Source organism: Cygnus olor, chromosome 1 (assembly GCF_009769625.2).
Source record: "Cygnus olor isolate bCygOlo1 chromosome 1, bCygOlo1.pri.v2, whole genome shotgun sequence".
Classification (NCBI taxonomy): domain Eukaryota; kingdom Metazoa; phylum Chordata; class Aves; order Anseriformes; family Anatidae; genus Cygnus; species Cygnus olor.
The window spans coordinates 117,429,733-117,443,711 of NC_049169.1; the positions used below are offsets into that span (position 1 = coordinate 117,429,733).

The 13,979-nt window shown below is 46.7% G+C and overlaps 1 protein-coding gene across 21 annotated transcripts in view; it reads right to left on the minus strand.

Annotated features, from left to right (window-relative positions):
* Window positions 1-11,526, minus strand: part of KDM6A (lysine demethylase 6A) — a 154,081-nt gene extending 142,555 nt beyond the window's left edge. For 20 of the 21 annotated variants that reach the window (XR_005816382.1, XM_040545482.1, XM_040545478.1 and 17 more), the window contains exons 1-2: window positions 10,865-11,518; window positions 10,558-10,621 (exon numbers count right to left, since the gene is read on the minus strand). Coding sequence is in view for 20 of the 21 variants with exons in the window: in XM_040545482.1 (XP_040401416.1) it covers window positions 10,558-10,621; window positions 10,865-11,025 (225 nt within the window). In the remaining variant the exon portion in view is untranslated. Of the gene's footprint in view, window positions 1-10,557; window positions 10,622-10,864 lie in introns of all 21 variants that reach the window. The other variant, XM_040545471.1, reaches the window with a different exon arrangement.
* Between the last annotated feature and the right edge of the window lie 2,453 nt (window positions 11,527-13,979).

Here is a 13,979-nt window from a genome sequence, read left to right on the forward strand (position 1 = left end):
ACTGCATTCTGCTCCGAGCATCTCATCGCAGAACCGCTGAGTGGCTTGGGTCAGAAGGGACCTTAAGGACCACCTGGTTCCACCCCCCTGCCCCATGGGCAGGGACACCTCCCACCAGACCAGGTTGCCCAAAGCCTCATCCAGCCTGGCCTTGAGCACCTCCAGGGATGAAGGCATCTGAAACTTCAATCCTCTCTATGTGTAAACAAAAGAGGCATTAAAGCCATTTCAACTACTCATTTCATCCATATAGTAATGACAGTTAAGGAAGCCCTCCATTACAATCCAAAAAGTTAACTCACAATTTACATTACACATGCTCCTATGCTAAGAGCAGATTTGAAGATTCTCATAAAGAGGCCAGAAGAGGCTGGCTCAGACACACATCCCTCTCATACTCTTTTTGTTTTCATACACAACTTTTTTTTTTTTTTTTTTAATTTCACCAACTCTTAAGCACTAAAGAGAGGATTATGTAGTGTTCTGATCCAAAATTAGCTGAACAACAGTTTCTAACTAGGGATTTTTTTCAGAAATTATAGAAGTTACACTCACACCCTTCCCTTTGAACCTAGGAAGGGACAAATAAATAATAATAATCTTAAAAAGTAAACAAAAATAAAACAAAAGTTATGATTATTATTTTTTTTAAAGCACGAAGAGATCTTTAAGCCTGACCTACTAATCTTTTTAACAGGTAACACTTCAAATCAGATTGCCCTTCAATGAGTTTGAGTCTCTGGTCTTTGAAAATTTACAATGCACAAGTGTTAATGAAATCACAAATTCAAAGGCTTTGGTTTCCCAATAATTAAAGCCCAGAGAGGTTAGGAGAGTTTACAAACACACAGACAGCAACACATTTCTGTTCACCACGCCAAGGACTAAGAACACATGAAGTTTTCAGAAACGGTGTTTTTCGTTTACCTTTAGCTACGTATCTTTAACATGTCCAGAAGCTCTTTTACAGTTTACCGACCAACGTATTCCATTTTTGTACTTCTTCATTCTTCCCAATCCCATTCTACTTTTTCTTTCCTATCAGAGGCTGCTTATGACATGCTTTCTGATGTTATGTAATGGATGTTTTCCATTTTCCTTATCCTCCCACCACGCCTTGTACTCCTTCTACGCTTTGGTGCATCCTGAAGATCAGCATCACTCTCCCTTACTCAAGCTTTCAAATTCCAACCTTAAAGCTATTTCTTGCCCTTTTAACGTATCCACCTACACCTTCCATACTTGCTCAGCTTTCTCCATCCTTCAAATCTAAAGGCAACAAAGCATGACATGAGAACAGACACGTGACCGTTTCTTCTTGGCCTTCATATTCACCTCAAGGAAAAAGCAGAAGCAGCAGGTTTCTTAGCTCTTGCCCTCCTTAGGTGGTAAGGGGGGAAAAGGGGAGGCAGCAGTAGAAGATAAAGGCGCAGCCGATATTTCTGCAAAAGGAGCTGCTTTGTCTACCATACCTTACTTTTAATTCAGAAACCGGAGAAAGCAGAGGCATGACTGTATTCAGAACTGAGGGCATGTAACTTCTCAGGATTTTTCACACTCTCCCCACACCCTCCTCAACTTCCTTACGCCTATTCTATTCCTGTTTACCCTGCTTTTAAAACCTTTTGAGGCAGGGAACAGCACCTAATAGCATAAATGCTCCCTTAAGTTAGCAGTAAGGGTTAGATGGTAGCCAGGACCAAGTTTCAGGTAGTTGCAGAAGAGACTAAATATAAATATCCTGTAATTTCTACTGCCTTTGCCACCACCACCACCCCATTTTGTCTGCATCACTTTGTCACCTATTTAACTCCTTGTCTTCCCCCTCTTCCTGAACCTTCCTTTTCAACCTCTCTTCCAGTCCCTTTCTTTCACTGCAAACCTCTTGTTTTTATTGTAACTTTGTATTATTTTTGAGAAGCCTTCCCAGAAGGCTTCTTCACTTCTCTCCTTCCCCAAAAGCAAATGGAGGCCTGATTTTCAGTAGGCAGGTTCAAATGCAATTTATGGAGCATGCAACCTGGATCCCTCAGCCCATTCAGAGCCACGTCCACAATGACATGAAACAGCTTCATAAAAAATATTCAGCTTTCTTCTACAGTCCTCATACGTACTTTCTGGCATTCTTTGCTGCTGCACCTATGCTCAGGTCTGAAACCATCCCAGCTCTTGTAGTGGCAGACTAACTCCACAAAACACTAGATCTTCCCTTAAGAGAGGGTAATAAAGCTAGGCCACTGCACTCGCTCCATCCTTCCTCTCCGAAAGGAACGTAACCCCAGCAACTTGTGCTTCCCTTAAGAAAATAAGGGACCAATCCTTTTGGCCTCAGCAAGTTATACAAATATCCCTTCCAGAAACAGCGTCACACTAAGAGGGATGCGTACCAGGTAGGCTCTCAAATCTCTCTTGTTACAAAAACGCATCCTTTTTTTGAGTCTGCACTATAAACTGTACCGGTTATTAAAACTAAGGAGTTTCCCATTTTTACTATTTTATTTTTTTAATTTAAATCTGAATCAGTTCTCCAGCCTGATTTACTGCACAGACCCCAAAAATGGTTTTACTAGCATATATGAGAAGCAGCGCAGGGACAAAAACACACACAGACTACTTAAAATTCTGTTACCTACAGGAAAAATGCATAAAACTAAAGCCTTAACTTCAATTCACTATTATCCTCTAAATTCTTGTGCAAATAAGTTTTAAAATCAAAAACCAGTGTTCATGTAAAAAGTCAAAATGGCAAGTCCAATGAAAGGAGCAATACTACCAAAAAAGATTTATTGGCTCCATTTTAAAAGCTGTTGCACTGGAACTTTTTACTAATGCTAGAAGTGATATCCTGAAATTGTTCAGAATTTTGAAATTCTTCAAATGCAACCAGAAATTTAATGAAAAGCATATCCACAAGTCAATCTGCTTCAGAACTTAGTAACTGATCTATATTGAAAAGTGAATCATAATCCTCAAAACACCACTGTGAGAAAAGGAAATGACTTACAGCCATTTTAACAAACAACAATTAATTTAACAACTTACCACAAAGGAAATTCACATGTAGATATATAGTGTTCTGCTTGTAATTCATAACACATTTAGTCACTCCCTTTAAAAAAAAAAACTCTTAATTACAGAACTTAATTAAACAAGCTTCTTCCACAAATGCTATGCAGCGAATGCAAGAACCGTAGAGGCAGCTATTTCATCAGAATAGCTCTGACGGCGACCCATGCACCCTTACACTCTAAAGTGAAAGTATCTGAGAAAGAGCATTCTTCAACTCCCAAATGCGCTGAAGGGACTTTTTATTCATTCACACTGCTCTATTTGCACAGGGAACACTCCCCCAGCATTCTTTAGATACAGAAAATAGTATCTGGTATCAAGAATAATACCTGACCCACCCCACTCGCTGCAAAAACACGCTAGCTGACTTTAAAGATGTTCCATTCAACAAACTTTCTTAGGCTCGAATGCAAACTGTCAAATGGCAGGCACACAGTACTTTTGACGGTGTCAACAGAACTAGTTTTGAAAGCAGGCTTTGAGCAGACTGGTTTTGAAAACAGGCTCTCCTCAAGAGGCATTACAACTACTAGGGCGATTTCTTTATTACGCTTATCTGCAAACCAATATCATATATAATAAAATATTCAACTCACTTCTCTTACTTTACAGGACTTCTCTGGTCTGACAAATTCAGATTAGACATTATTAAACACAGTTCCTTTCCTTCCTTACAACAAAAGTGTTCTGTAAGGTACCAACATTATGCTTTCAGGTACTTCTATACAAATCCTGACAGCCTCTGTAGGGCTCCATACAGGCCCACGGAGTTGGGTATTGTCTTGTTTGTTTTACTACATAGAAGTACTCTGCTACTGAACAGGATTAACATTGTTACCGCATGTAACAACGAGTCAACTGGTCCCTATAACCCTACTTGAAGTTTAATGAGCATCGCTTCCATTTCTAATTGTGAAGATACATTATTGAAACATTACGTTTCAACACCATAGCTGGAGAACCTCACCAAGAAGGGAGATTGCAATAAACGTAGCTTACGTGAGTTGTACAGGTAAAACACAAGACAGGTCTGAACTAAGGGACTGAGAGACCTACACATGCACCTACCCCTAAGCAGTCAGCATGAGCATGACAACAGATCAGCTTCTGGAATTATCCAAACAGCTGCTGAAACCTGTCACCTTGCTCTGCAACGTGCTCACTTCAGACTCTCCACTCACCTGCTTAGCCCTTTTCTGCAGAAACTCATCTAACCCCTTTACGGCAGTAACTAGTTTTACATAACCATTTCAGTTTTCACAAATACACATTTATTTCCATTTCAATAGGTTGAAAGTATTGCCAAATCCCTCCCATTACCCAAAAACCCTCTCAGTTGAGGGCCAAGAACAACTATATTTTTGTTCACTAACCATGATTAACCTGAAGCCTAATTCATGATTTTGTAAGGCTGGAAACCAAAGCTTAATTTCTCCACAGAACGTAAACTCACCTAACCCCCAGTGGGATAAAGAAAAAAAAAAAAAGTAGGCCATGGCATTTAATTCTGGTACCAGGAAGTCTCGTAATAAACATTAATCACCATAAAATCACTTCATAGCCATAAATATTTTCCATAACTCCCCTTAATTTTCTCTGACTGTAGAAACGTTAAAGAAAACAAATGGCTCTACAAGCAGAGTTGCCCAAGTATCAAACATCTACTCTTTTCTAAAATGGTATATAGAACAAACACACAGTCCACTTTTTAGATGATGCTTTCAACACTAACTTCAGAAGATATTAACACAGTATTTCTCTCTTCTTCTTCATCCCTACTGTTTGCCATGTCTATTTAACAATTAAGGCAGTAGAGCATGAATTGTCTTAATTCTATAAATACGTGTCACTTAAAGAAACGTACCGCTTCAGCCTCCACAGACTAGGTAGACGAGTACTTAGAAGCTGCCATATGTAGCAACATTTATTCCATAAAAAACATGGAAAGACAATATAACAAAGAAAAATCTTACACTGTATTCCCTAATAATAGTCTCCTGATAGAGAACATAAAGCTTACTGAAATGCAAAGACCAGTATTCTGGTTTTCCTGCAATCTTAACTATACTTCTACAAAATCATGTTATTTGATGAGATCAGGTCCCTGCTTACCTTTTCATTAATATATTAAAATGACAACAGTAAAATTTTAACTTCACCAATTTTTTCCTTGCCTTCAGGAAGTAGTCACAACCCTGCACTTTAAACTTAAGAAAAAGCCAAAACATTCACAAATTGAAGTTTTAAGTAATAAAACACATTATTTTAATGAAATACGCCTTAAACACCAGCTTTGAAGTATGAAAACATTCAGAGTAGCTCATACTTGAGCAAAAAGTACTGTGCAATGTCCATATATATATATATAAAGAGTTATTTTTAATACCAGATGCAATACAAATATTGCAAGCATATAATTAAGTCTTTAAGTACCAAGATAGATAAATATCATATAGGCTGTTTTAAAATATTGCAATTTCAAAGTATAAACATGGTACAACCATAAACTGTAGAATGTGTCATCCGTTACCTTAATTGGATCCTAAAAAAAAACCCACCATATTAGCATAAAGCACGAGCAGCATGCAGAGAAATACTGATCTTTAAAATCTGTACATCATTCCCAGCTATCCAATAGTCACAGTTACAATTTTTACTTCAAATCTTTCAACTTCCAGACACCCTCAGGAGGGGCTACAAAACCAGTTTCACCCGTAACAGGATTTACAAAACGTTAACCAACTCCAACTTGTTCCACATTAACAGCCAGTATGCTAGATAAGCAAATAAAAAATGCAGAATGCATTAAAAAAATAAAAATAAAACATAGGAACAGCTGAGATATAAACTTACAGAAACTGGAAAGGCTTCCCACTTCCTGGAATGGCTTACAAATGCCTCGTGGTACCAATTCCCAGTTTCTCAATTCCCAGCACTGCCATTATGTGAGGCTAACACTATAATTACTTTTAAAGCAATTTTTCTTGGTTTTGATGAAAATAAATTAAGCCAAAATGTTTCCAAAGTTATTAAATTAAAAAAAAAAAAAAGACTTTACTACACCTAGACTAATCTGTTAAAATGTTTTCCTGCATAATTATTTTTCAAGCAGCCTGTTACAATTAAAACTGAGGATATTTAATTATAGATTAGTAGAAAATTAACATTAGTGTCAACACCAAAGAGACAAAGTCACTATATACTAATTCACACTGTCCAGAACTATTTTTAAACAAGTAACACCTACAATTATAACGAAGGTGAAAGAATATTGTCACTGTACGCTTATTTTGTATATTAAATAAAAGCACAGATGATCGCTTTGTAAATTTTGTCAACACGCGTGGCCTCTGCATAAAGAAAACATCATTTTTAAAAATCAGCTGCAAAACAAAAGGTCCACAAAACCACAAAAGGTAACAGAGACCTAAAACTGGTATATTAACAACAAACTACTTCATCTCTCTTTGTATCGACTTCAACATCAATACTGTTAAATGGAAACATGCTTCAAATTTTGTCCACAGAATATGACAAACTGATTAAGCTCAATGAATAGGAATTACCAAACATCTTAAATCCAATAAATTAGACCAACTACATCAACCTAAATCTGTATAGCAGCCAAATAATTATAGCTTATGAAACTAAGATTTGTCACTGAAAAAGAGTCCACTTTGGCAAAACAACAGAATTTTAAAAAATAAAGAAATAAAGAGGAAAAGGAAACTGCAGTTCACTTCCAAAACAGCATATGCCCCCCCAAGTAATTTTCAGGTCCACCTCCCATGAGAACAAACATCCTTCTGGGAGAAAGAGACATCAGAATACCAGCAGGGTTTTTTGTTTTTGTTTTTTTTTGCTCCTTCACATCTTGTCAACTATAGAAGTGCAACTGCATGCACTTTCGCCTAAACGAGACCAGTTACATTGGATTTTCAGCATTTCAACTGCCTTGAAAGGAGATGTCTCTTTCAATTTCCCCTCTTTTCTACCCCAAAACCACAGTAGCTGCAAACTATTATTTTCAAGCTCTTTTTCTGCAAAACAAACAATTTTTGACAACAGCAAATTCTATTTCTTTGTCACAAATACTAGCAGCGTGTACACAATTACATAAAAGTTTGATTTTTTTACTGGCTTATCACACATCCAATACATGGAGCAACAATACAGTACTGCTGACCTTTACTCAGTATCTTCAATACTCCCCATAAATATTGTATAGATCTGATGTCATATCTGCTCTTTTCATTTGTTACACCCAGCAGCAGAACCCAGTTTAGTTCATTCTACTACGGTCAGATATCCTACAAAGTGAAACTACCAAAAACCGGACTCTGGTCCAGATCTGGAGTATGAACAAAACCCACAACTACATTAAAGCTCCGGACAAGAAGCTTCCTCCATCCCTGGAAGAGATCCCGGATTTCTTACTGTTCAACCCTGCCAGGGTGTGGCTTCACGAAGCCAGAGGTCCCCCCACTCAGGCTCCACGCGATCTCCTGTTTGGCCTGGAAGAGCTTAAGCCAATGCATCGCCTCCTGCTAAGCAACCCCCCTAAAAACTGGGGCAGCACCTCATTGTGTTGAGGCACCGAACCCATGCCAGAGCCCTGCTGCTTGCACAAGGGCTGGGGCAGAGAAAGGAGAGGTTCCGAGGACACTGGCAACCCAGGTCTCCACCTCCCCCTGCCAGTCCCCGGGGACACACACACTGCTCCCACCACCCTGACCGCAGGGAATGCGGCTGGGCGTCATAGCAGCCCCCCCCTTTCCAGAGGGTTCCACAGCAGATGCGCTGCTCCCGCCTTACGGGAAGCCCCGACACACTTTTGCCTGCGTGGAGGATTCCTCCAGAAACATGGCTCCATGGCTTTCCTTACCTGCTAGCCTTCCACATAAATCTCACGTTACTTTACAATGCACCGGCTTGTAGATTCTTAAATCACTCAGTTAGGATTTCATAATTATGGAGCCCAGGGTCTTTGTTAGCTGTTGTTGCTCCACACACAAAAGGAAAGATTTCATTACTATCACTGCAAAACCTAGTCATTAAATGCACACATGTACGTCCACACTTTCTGCAATAAAAATGACCGTTACGTGAAATTTAAATGGTCTGCTAGAATAATTACTCTAAACCCTCCCTTGCGGTGTAGATTTTACAGAACCTATAAAGCTTCACACACGCAAAAAAAAATGAATTGTGTGAGTAACAAGCATCTTAAAAATAAGAACTTTTTACTTATCGATAACAGTACTTGAAGCACGTGTGTTCCCAAAAAGGAAAAGGCACAAACAAAACTGCAGCTGGTTCAAGCCATGAAATTCCTCTGAAACATCTTTGCATTGAACAGTAACATTTTAATCTACTTCCTCAACAATCTACTTTTCTCAGTGACAAGTTTTACAAAGAGTATGCTTCCTAAGTTAGCATGCAATTCATAAACGTCCAAAACACTGTCAGAAAACCGAGGTGGAATATCAAAATTTAAAAAAAAGAAAAAAAGGTATTTGCTCTATGGAGTCATACATTGATGCTGTAAGAGAAGATTCAACAGTATTTCCATAAACATACTTCAAAAATATCAAAAAGCTGCACAACTTCATTGACCTGACACAGACTGTATATACTAAAACTATAATTGACTGACATAAAAAAAAAAAGGCATCAAATGCAAGAAAGAACTCAAAATCCAACGTGATGAACTGCTGCCCACTTTCCTTCATTTTACAGTATGCAAAATAAAACTTAACCTAGTGATGTTATGTGACAGAATCTAATTAATACGGTACTTTTATTTTCGAACTGGCCTCCTTAAGCTCTATCCCATACGATTCTCTGTAACGCTTCCGATAGCCCCAACAGCACTCACTCAGCAACCTGAGTTCTAGTCTACTAACAGTTAATGGACGTTATTTAAGTGGTCTGACGTGTCACTCCCCTACCTTTTTATCTGGAAAAATACTTTAGTAGCTAACTCCAAAAATCAAAACGAAATAGAAAGGTTTGCTTTTTTTTTTTTTTAATATAAGCACAAAGAAAAGTGTACTTGCTTTTCGTCCCGTCCCTCCCCCCACGTCCTGACATTGAGCTTTTCGAATTACGCCAGAAATAAACATCCAAGCACGAGCGAGGGCCTAAGCCACCGAATGCAACACAGTATGGAGCTGGGGCTCCAGATCAACCAAGCAAAAAAAAAAAAAAAAAAAAAAAAAAAAGGAAGGGGGGGGGGGGGAAATATCTCCACGTGAAAATATCAGCGCAGAGCCCGAGCACAACAATACAATAGGCTGAACAAAGTGTCAAACGCAGAGCTCCTGACAGGAACAAGTCGGAAAGCAGGACCCAGAGGAACAGAGCCCCCTGCTTCGGCCGTGTGGTGCTTTCAGAGCCCCTTTTTTTTTTTTTTCCCCCTGCTGCGCGAGTGTTTTCTTCGCGCGCAGGCTCCAGATCCAACTCGCAGATACTCAGCCTTGCACAGCCTTTGTCGGCAGCTCGCGGCCCGGCAGCTTGAACGTGCTACAGGTTGATAAGGACGACGCCAGCTCCGCGGACGCCGGGGAGCAGCCGGGGTGCAGCCGGAGCCAACTCGCGAGGAGCAGCCGGGAGTTTCCCTCGGTGCTCACCGGGGGGGGGCTCTGCGCTCGGGGCGAGGCGCCTCCGTCCCCGCTGTTTGTTTCGTGTTTACCTCCCCCCCCCCCCCCTTCCCTTTCTCCTCCCTGTCCGGCCATCTTGGGCCGACGGGAGCAGCCATTACTTAACTCAATGACAGGGCCCGCAACTTTTCGCACAGCCCGACGCCTCCCCGCTCCCTGACGAGCCGGGACAGCGGGGCGCGGGGAGGGAAGGAGGAGGGCGTGGAGAACGCAGCTCCCGCGGAGCAGCCCGCACGTCTCCCAACACACCGCTCCTCCGCCGGGCCCGGGAGCGGCTGGGACCGTCCCCGTGGCCGCCCCCCCACCGCTCCCGGTGTCCCCACACGGTCCCCTCCTCACTGCCCCCCATCCCCCGCCTTGAGGCGCAACGGCCGGCGGGCAGCGCGCGCGCCGCCAACGGCCCCCGCCGCGCGGGGCCAAAATCACGAGGGAGGCTCCGGGGAGAGGCCAACGTCAGCAGCGCCTCGCGCGCGCCCTCCCCCCGCCGCCGCCGCCTCCTCCTCCTCCTCCCCCCACTTCACCACCTCCCCCCCACACCCCCCCGCCGCCCCCGCGCCCCCTCCCCCGGCTCTCTCCGGCCCGGCCCGGGGCAGGACGAGCCCCGCCGGGACGCGGCTCCCCCCTGACGGGGGGGGGGGGGGGGGGGAGGGGGGGGCGCTGCGGATGTGGCGGTGCCCCGCGCACACGCAGCCTCGCCCGGGCCCGGTGCACACGCACTCACACTCGCGCACACACTCGGGGGAGCGGCCCGCTCCCTCCCCTCCCCCCCCACGTTCCCCCCCCCCCCCCCCCCCAAGGCGGTCTCCACATCCATCCCCGCTCGTACCTTTAACAGCAAGGCCTTCGTTCTGGCGCCATCTTCATGAAGCCTCAGAAAGCCGAAGAGGCGGCTGCGGGAGGGGAGAGGAGAGGAGCGAGGCGTTAGCGACACACGGAGACACGGGCACCCCCCCCCCCCCCCCCCCGCAGCCCAGCGCCAAGGCACGGCGCGGCTTCGGGGCCGGGCGCACACACGCACCGCCGAGCCGCGGGCACGGGACGGGCAGAGAGAGGAGAGGAGCGAGGGTGGGGGGGGGGGAGCGCGGGCCGAGCCGGGACGCGGAGGCGGCCGGGGCGGCGTGGGGAGCGGGTACCTGTCGAGGCCGGCTAGGGCTTCCCTCTCGTCGGCTGTCAAGCTGGCGAAGTCCTCCTCGCTCTGCCCGCTCGCTTTCCCCGCCGCCATTTTCTTTTCCTCATCACCGAAAGGAGCAGCAGAGGCGGCGGCGGCGGCGAGCGACACTCCGCACGATTTCATGGAAACGCAGCGTAATTAAAACCGCCGATCGCAGGCGCTTTCCCCCCCCCCCCACCACCACCCCTACCCCTCCTCCTCTTCCTCCTCCTCCTCCTCCTCTCTCGCGAGCCCCCCGACACCCCCCAGCGCCGGGCGGGGCGGGGTGCCCGACACACGCACACGCACCACAACTTTTATTACAACAACAACAGCCGGCAGGGAGGGGGAGGGAGGGAGGGAGGGAGGGAGGGAGGGGAGAGGGAGGGAGGCGGGGGGAAGCCCCGCTGCTCGGAGGAGGAGGGAGGGAGGAGGGGGAGGGAGCCCCAGCGCTGGAGGCCAGGAGGAGGCGGAGGCAGCGGATGGCGGCCCAGCCGTGTTTACATCGCCGCCGCCCCGGCCTAGGCGGCGGGGAAGGGGAGCGGGGCTGAACCGGGCCGCCCCGGCGAAGTTGTACGGCCGCGGCCCAAAGTTGCGCTAATTGTGGCACCGCGCCGCCACCGCCGGCACCTACACCCCCCCCCCTCCCCGCCCCGCCCCGGCCCACGCGGCCAATCGCCGCCTCCGCGGCGCCGCACGTGACCTTTGTTGACTTACGTCAGTCATAGCGCTCCGCCGCCGCCGCCGCGATACGGCTCGGTGGCCGCTCGCCGCCAGCCCCCCTCGCCTCATTGGTTGGTGGCTGCGGGAGGGGGCGGGCCCTCGGGTATCTGCGGCTCGCGAGAGGGCGAGAGGGCTGTCAGTCAGAGGAGTGCGCCTTTAAAAGCGGAGGGCGAGGAAGAAGGGCGTGCGGGGGGCTTTCGGGAGCGAGGCGGGAGGAGTTGCGTAACGGGGGCTTCTGGGCTGGGGGCGCGGAGGGAGCGGCTGGACCGGCCCTCGCTATCGCCCCGGGGTAACGCCTGAGGGGCGGGGGCCGCGCTGCGCTCTCGCTTGGCTCGGTGGCGGGGCGTGGCCGCCTTGGCACAGGCGGCCGATAATGGCTTCCCGGAGCGGGGAGCGGGCACGGCGCTGCCTCCGGGCGGCAGCGGGCAGAGGAAGGGCGCCTCAGCCCGGCCGCGGCCGCCCCCCGTAGCAGGCACGGCGGGGCGGGGACTTCCCCTGCCGCCCCTTCCCGCCGGTTGGGGAGGGACAGAGGGGCGGCGGCCGTTGGTCGGCCGCCGCCCCGCCAACGGACGAGCGCGTGGCGAGGCGTGCAGCGCGCGCGGACGGCGAGGGGCGGGGCCTGGGGGGGGCGGCTCTGCCTCGCGCCGCCCCTCCGCGGGCCTCCGTGACAGGTGGAGCGGCGCCCGCCGGCCGTCACGTGACGGGGGGGGGTGCGCCGCCCGTTGGGCTTCCTCCCCTCAGAGGAGGGCCTGCCTGTTTAACGGCTGCCCGCCGTGCTTCAGCACGGCTATCAGCTGCCCTCCGGAATTGAGTTAATAAGGTCTAAGGGCGAGCTACGCAGACGATATTCAGTCACAGTGCTGTTGCTTCTATCCCCTCGTTTTTAATTTCTACCATAGAATCATGTACTTATGAGACTGACCCATGTCTTTTTTCCTTTCGCAGGTGTACCAGGTAATGTTCACATCAGTAATGTTTTCGAAGTGGCTCCTCAGATGTTTTCTGATATCATGGAGCAAAGACACTTGAAGTGTGTCAAGGCTTGCATGACTTCCCAGCATACTGACTGAAGATCTGGTCAAGACAAGGTCTTGAATAGCGCAAAAGACTCCCATGAATGTGTCTGTGCTCACTCTAAAAGCAAAATCATGTATGCAATTCTTTCTGATGCAAATGCAGGTAGAACAAAAAGCGACCTGAGTTTAGAACGGTTGCGTATCTTCATAAAATAGCCAGTAGCCAGTTGGTTAGAATATCAGTGCACGAGGCAAGGGATTGTGTTTAAAGCACTCTTACTTGAGGTTGGACTCCAGATAAAGAATGAGTTACTCTTGTTTCTGGGAATGGGTCCTATCTTGGTAATAGTGAAAATATTAATAAAGTTACGATCAAACATCTATCTCCAGTGTTTTACACAGCTTCTCCGTCACATATTTTCTCAGCAGAGTCCTGTATCTATTAAATATTAATTAATTTGTTAAGTTTTTAGTTTTGTTTGAATTTCAACATCATCTGTGAGTCTTCAGAACTGCTTTGCTGCCTTCAGTGTGGGAGTTGTGGACAGATAAAGCTCTGGGACTGAGCAGTGCTCTTTGGGTCCCGCTTCCTTGTGCATCCTCGCCCCCCTTACACTTCCACGCAATTTCTTTGTGTGTTGCTATTTGCTGTGTCCAGTGTTGCTTTGTCATGCTCAAGGCTTGTCCAATCTGTTCAGCTGCAGACCAGTTTGCCAAAGAGCTCTGTATTCCAAGTTGGCGTTTGGCAGCCTTGTCATTCTCTGCAGCTGGAAATTGAGATGCTAGCTTGATGCTCGTTGATACTGCTTGCAAAGTAATGTTAGGTACAGCAAGCGTGAATTCTAGAACTCTCTGTAAAACCAAACACCCATTGCTGGATGTCCTGCTGAGCTGAAAGGCGACTCTTAAAATCACTGCGCAGAGGTTGATAGGGAAGAAGGATTTAGCATCGGCACTGGGATTTGAGCTGCCATCTCACTTGATGTCAAGGGTAGTTCTGCTATCTCAGACATCCAGGTTCATTGGTAAATAGGACAAGCACACAGGTAGGAACTCAATCTCAGGCAAATAACTTTGTGCAGCACGGAAAAGGGGAAGGGTGACCTCCCCCCGATCTACTTTTTCATTTTCTAATCATTACTGTTCATTACCATCAACTCCAGCAGTCAAGTGCTTACCTTGCCGTAGTCAACTAAAGGAGGAGCTGTTCAGAGATGGCGCTGATCCTACCAGGATTTTTTCATAAGCAAGAGTCCGGTAGTCTGATAAATGTTCGCCACAAAAATTCATTGTAATTCCTGATAGAAACTTCTGACCAGGGGCTTGTTTGCTACCATAAATGCTGTCCAGCGTCAGGAT